Source organism: Pseudorasbora parva, chromosome 12, assembly GCF_024679245.1.
Source record: "Pseudorasbora parva isolate DD20220531a chromosome 12, ASM2467924v1, whole genome shotgun sequence".
Classification (NCBI taxonomy): Eukaryota; Metazoa; Chordata; class Actinopteri; order Cypriniformes; family Gobionidae; genus Pseudorasbora; species Pseudorasbora parva.
Window position 1 is genome coordinate 12,652,360 of NC_090183.1, and position 6,297 is coordinate 12,658,656.

At 38.2% G+C, this 6,297-nt stretch overlaps 1 protein-coding gene across 1 annotated transcript; it reads right to left on the reverse strand.

Annotated features, from left to right (window-relative positions):
• Window positions 1-267: 267 nt before the first annotated feature.
• Window positions 268-5,495, reverse strand: pjvk (pejvakin). Its single transcript, XM_067458315.1, has 6 exons — window positions 5,285-5,495; window positions 4,789-4,984; window positions 3,087-3,228; window positions 2,880-2,997; window positions 748-891; window positions 268-653 (listed from the first exon to the last, which is right to left on the reverse strand). The coding sequence occupies exons 1-6, from the start codon at window positions 5,493-5,495 to the stop codon at window positions 352-354; spliced, it is 1,113 nt and encodes a 370-aa protein (XP_067314416.1). The 3' UTR covers window positions 268-351.
• Between the last annotated feature and the right edge of the window lie 802 nt (window positions 5,496-6,297).

A 6,297-nucleotide genomic window follows, 5' to 3' on the forward strand; every position in this document is an offset into this window, starting at 1 on the left:
TGCCTATAAAGAACCTTTATTTTTAGGAGTGTAATATAAAGTGTCCTAATTATTATTTAATGAGTAAGATTTAACAACGGGTATGATAATATACTCTCATTCAAACAGCTGAATTTGTGACAAAACAAGGAAAAAATATACAAACCATTAAACTAATCATGAATAATCAGAATGAGGTCAAACTCTTTAGAATTTGCATTGGTTTACAATATCAGTGTCACTAACACTGAACAAAAACACTTTCTTAAAACGTGTTTTTGCTGAAATTAAAGATGATGGTTTTACAGCTTGTGGCCATCTTGCACAAGGTCTGCGTGAAAATCACCCTGGGAGTTCCTCCAAAGCCATTTCTCACCTCAAGGTTTTGTGCCAGAGGTCAAAACATGGTACAGCGTGGAGGCGGACGTATTTATGTCCTCCCGAAGAGCATTCCAGGCAGCCATAGACAGTCTCGCGCTTCTGATGCCCCATGCCACACAGGGCGCACGGTCCTTTAGGTATGTTATGGTTGAGCAGATTTACACGTATGTGCTTCTCATCCCGCAGGTAGGCCGAGGACAGGTCAGTCATGCTGGCAGCCTTCTCGTAGTAGTCCGTCACGACATCGTCCATGTACATATCAGAGTGAGTGAGCTCTTCAAACGTCCTGTCATCTACGGCAAGCATAAATCAAGAGTCATATTTGGAACATTTCATTTAGATGTTTTAAAATATTAAGGACACATTAGACAACAGAAATGATATCACCTGCTCTGAAAGGATTTCCATATATGATTCCCGACAGGAATCTCCTGAGTCTTCCAAAGGAAAAGCGGCCAATGATTCCCCCGAGTTGGTCACGTATCTGTTCCCTCTCAAACCCTCCCACTGACTCTGGTGCTACACATATGTCTGACCAAAGTTACATCAAAGGCCATTAGTTAAAAAAATAAATAAAATTAAAAACACAGATGGAGACTTTACTTGAATCTGACAATCAACTCATTTCTGAAAATGTTTAAATCTAAAAAAAACATCTATGGATAAGCTTCATATACGGTATAACTCCATTGATATACAGTCAAACGTTTGGCATCAGTAAGATTTTTAATTTTTTTTGAAAGAAGTTTCACCAAGGCTGCATTCATTTGATCAAAAATACAAACAAACCTGTGATCGCAAAGCTGATTTATTCCAGTTTTCAGTGTCACATGACCCTTCAGAAATCAGTGCTCAAGAAACATTATCAGTGTTGAAAACAGTTGTGCTGCTCTTTTTGTGATACATTTTTTTCAAGATTCTTTGATGAATAGAAAGTTCAAAAGAGCAGCAAGTATTTGAAATGTATAGCAATCTTTTGTAACATTATAAAATTTTTATATTTAGAGCACCTAAAGGGCATGGTGATGAAAGAAAACGATACATTATACATCAGCACGTTCTCTCACAAATGTTTGCGTTCCCTTGCGAAACTTTTGTCTTTTTAGGGGCTTTGCATTAAGGTCTTTAGTGTCATTATTAAAATATCCAAAAAATCATTAGAACAATGTTATATCTTTTTTTGACCTGAGTACTTATATTATCGCAAACATTTCCAACAGTGTTTAAATCCAGAGAAACCAGGAATTTTAACCAGTGCTATGGACCATGTCATTTGGTCTCCTGTCAATGACGTCACATCCGCGCTACCGTTGATTTCCATAGAAACCATAAAAACACCAAAGACACTTTAAGGGTTAGTTCACCCAAAAATGAAATTTCTGTCATTAATGACTCACCCCAATGTTTTTCCACACCCGTAAGACCTCTGTTCATCCTCGGAACACAGTTTAAGATATTTTAGATTTAGTCCGAGGGCATTCTGTCCTTTGAATGTAAGTGTATGCCCACTTGCTGTCCACGTCCAGAAGGTAATGAAAACATCATCAGAGTAGTCCATATGTGACATCAGTTAGTTAGTTAGACTCTTTTGAAGCGTCGACAATACATTTTGGTCCAAAAATAACCAAAAATACGACTTTATTCAGCATTGTCTTCTCTTCTGTGTTCCTCAAATAAAGAATCATACGGTCATGACTCAAGATTCGGATCGTGTGTCAAACTGCCAAACTGCTGAAATCACGTGACATTGGCGATATGAATCCCGAATCAATCTGCTGATTCGCGACCGTATGATTCTTTATTTAAGGTTTAAAAAAAAAAATGCGGAAGAGAAGACAATGCTGAATAAAGTCGTATTTTTTGTTATTTTTGGACCAAAATGTATTGTCGACGCTTCAAAAGAGTCGAACTAACCAACTGATGTCACATATGGACTACTTTGATGATGTTTTCATCTGTTCGGATAACAACAGAAAACTGTTCATTTGTCATACAGCTCCACAGGGTTAGTCTTATCGTTTGAATCGCTTGTTTTCTTGATTCATAGCGAGTAATGTTTGCCTCAGAAACAACAGCACTGCATTACCCCACATAAGCATAATAAAATCTAAGAGACTGGTGTTTCACGCAGGTGTCTCTCATTAGCTTTCACTCCCAAGGGCTCTCGGTGCGTCATGCTTCATGCCACCATAACGTTAATAAAACTTTAATACATTCGCTAATTCATGAACATAATTTCGGCCTGAGACAGTCAGATTCTTTTCCACCAGATGTGGAGGTGAAGAATCAAGACTAAAACTCCTATGATTCCACACTCATTCACCGTGTCATCAAGCGACGCCTTTGTTTTGAATAAGCGTTCTCTAGCAAAACTTACGTACTGTGCCTTTAATTCATCCCTGCTGAATATAAGTTTTTTTTTTGGAAAGAAATCTTACTGATCCCAAACTTTTATGGTAGTGTACATAGATTAGTCAGGATATTACATTATTTGAATTATACAGTGAAATAACGCTTACCAAGACGTCCATCAAGACGCACATAAACCTCGAGCACACTGAAAGCTATGGTCGTGTGGGCTGGAATAACAATAGCTTTATCTCGCCCTTTAGGATTTCGACCATCATCTATCTGGAACTGTGTGGGATGATAGAAAGCATCAGAGAACATCAGATTTCAAAGCCACATGTATAGTTTGGCCCAGTGGCCCAATTGCATTTGTTTACCCTCATGGTAGTTCCACGCACGCCAGCGTGAACGGTGAGAGAGCATTGTCGTGTGGTGCGGATACTCTCCATGACAATACACAGGACAGTGCGTTTACTCTCTTTGGACTGACGGATCAAGCAGTGATCCAGGTCAACTTTCCTGATATTTAAAAAGAAATGAGAAGAAAGATTTGTGAGAAAAAGAATGTTAGAATGTATTGATTCATTTAGTTTAAGTACACGAGCAAGAGTCCCGCTGTTCCGAATAGTACCTTAAATTTGAGACTCTTAGGGACATGGTGATGGAAATATGATTTCAATGCTTTTATGAGTCAAGGGCAAATTTTCTCAGGGGAACACAATAGGCTTGTGAGAAAATAAAGTTTTGCGAGCAAAAGTACATTTCCCTGGGAAACAATAAAGTTTGACAGTGAACCCCAAAGTTTTTGGGTGGTTGCAATCATTTTGTGTGAGAATGCAACCGTTTTGTGAATTAATGGAAATTTTCAGAGGAACACAAACATTTTGCCAATGAACCCAACATTTTTGCGAGCAAAGTCAAAATTTCACAGGGAATGCCATCATTTTGAGAAAGAATGTAAAAGTTTTGTAAACTAATGATTTTTTTTTGGAAGAATGCAAAAGTTTTGCAAACGAACCCTAAATTGTTGCAAGCAAATGCAAAGTTTCTTATGTTTCTCAGAGGTCGAGGGAATGCAGAAGATTCGTTTCTGGGGGAATGTGATCATTTTGCGGGAGAACAAATGAAAAATTAAATTATCCTTGCTTTTCAAGGAAAGCAAAAGTACAGCAAAAGTAGAGCACAAGTGAGTGCGAAGTTACTTGGCAGTTTGGGATATGCAAATGCACTGAAATATAATTTTTCGACCAATCGGCAACCTTTCCCAGGTTCCCCCTTGAAGCCAATACAGAAGTAACTTAAACTGCAATTCATCAACTGGCCACTAGGAACAGGCTCCAGAAGGGAGCAAAATCTCAGAACCCCATGTTAAAATGCTCAACTTTACAGCAGAAAAAAATATATTTACAGCCTAGTACAAATTGTGGTTTTGGTCTATATGTCTAATCTTGCCCTTCATGACAACTGTGAAGGGGGTGAACGTTTTTTTATAACTCATTTGTTTACATTATATAAAGCCTTAAAGTTCTGCATAATTAAGGGAGTGGTCACTTTGAGTGACAGGTGGATAGCCATTTATCTGCTGTCTGTTAGTCATTGCGTCACCTAAGCTCTGCCCACATCCCGCCTCTTTGCCCATTTTCTGTTACCTGGGAGTGACACGCGATGACGCGCTGGCAAGATGGCAACGGCATTAAAATAAATTTTTTCCTCCCATCTCATATTTTTTCCCCATCACCATGTCCCCTTGGGAGCTATATAATTTTTACTCTAACAATGAGAATAGTTCCTAGCGCAGCCAAAGCAAAATCAAACTTTACGCATCACATTGATGTGTTTTTAAATGAATCGGTTAAGTGAATGATTCTGACTCACTCATAAATACAGTTACTTATCACACACATATTGTACTGCCCTATAAAATAGTCACTTTAAAAATATCCACTTCTAAATGCTCAGACTGACACAAACAGTGAAAAGTTCTAGTGCTGCTGGACTAAATACCAGGTCTCAGCCAATTTTGAGGGTGGGAACTAACTGTCTAACTGTATAAAAATATATACACAGTGTGTCCTTTACCTTGCATTGAGCTCCCTCAGTAATGTAGGAACCTCCACCTCATGCTTGGTCACAACTCCAAATGAGGCCTTTACCGCCACAGAGTCTGAACCACTTACGTTTACTCCCACCTCATGGATCAGATGGTTGCCCAAACGCCCGTTTAGGGCAACATCAGACTTGTCTTCATAGTTCAGGAGCTGGTATGAGGAGACCCCTGTCAACCAGAGAGAAATGCACTCCTTTGATACCACTTAGAGTACTTAAAGAGATTTTTGTGTTCAGCAGAAACAAGAAATTCATGCAGATTTGAAACCACTTGAGGGTGAGTAAATGATTCATTTTTGGGTGAACTATCAATGTTAAACAATCCAATATAAGTAAGTACAAAATACGCCAAGATGCACAACACATTCTTCATGAATGCATAATTGAAGGCATGAGATAATGAAGTGTTTGTTCATCTATACTCAAGAAATTTTAATTGATTTCAAATGATGAAATATTTCTTGCTCACCTGCTGTGATCTCTTTCTCTCCCACGAGTATGTCTTTCAGGGAGAAGGGGGTTGTGGCGTATTTGGTCTTCTTCCAGAAATGTCGTCTCCTCTTCCTCGTCACCAGGCTGAGGGGTTGATATCGGTCCGCTTCACTTAGACTGGGCACATGGACCAGCCGTCCAGTGTCCCCCACCTGCTTCACGAAGTTCTTAGTTGCTGCCGCAAACATGACTGTAGTTCACCGCAGCTTGAGCATGCCGTTACTTTGTATTTTCATTCAGGGCAGTTACAATTTGACTTGGTAATGCCTGTGGCAACATCACTACCTGTTCAAAGCTAAATGAGATTGCAGAGGTGCTGCTTGTGGTAGTCCAACCAGATCATAAATAATAAAGTGGTTGTAAACTGATCAGGGTGTTCTCTGCCATATGTGTAGTGTCTTATCGGGTTCAAATAAATAGACCTGACACCATCACATCTGTTATAAGTAGCCTAACTCCCTCCAAACTGGAACATAAATTGTAGTTGAGTTTATAGTAATTGTAACGACCTTATTAATGCTGGTTCATTATTGCTTCACTTCATCTGCAAACAGAATATAATTAGCATAAATGTTCTGTAATTACATAGATTACATTACTTGTAATGAGGTTTGTTTTAGTTTAAACATTCGACAGCATTGCAGATTTCTTTTGTATAGCATAATAAGGTCAAAGTATAGTTTACATGAAGCATATTTGTGGTTAATTGTATGAAAAACACTTTATTTTACTGCTAACACTACAATAAATTATTATTTGAACTAACAATGAAAAATAGTGTACTTCTAAAGCATTTATTCATTTTAGTTCCAGCATTTCTAACACATAATTAAAATGAAAAGTTGCATGTCAGTCGTTTTTAAAAGAAGCTGAGCTGACATGAACTAACGTTAACATAGATGAATAAATACCTTATTGTATTGCTCATTGTTAGTTAATGCATTATGTTAAAATTGGGAGCTGATTGTACCTTTGTGTTATCATTTGTTC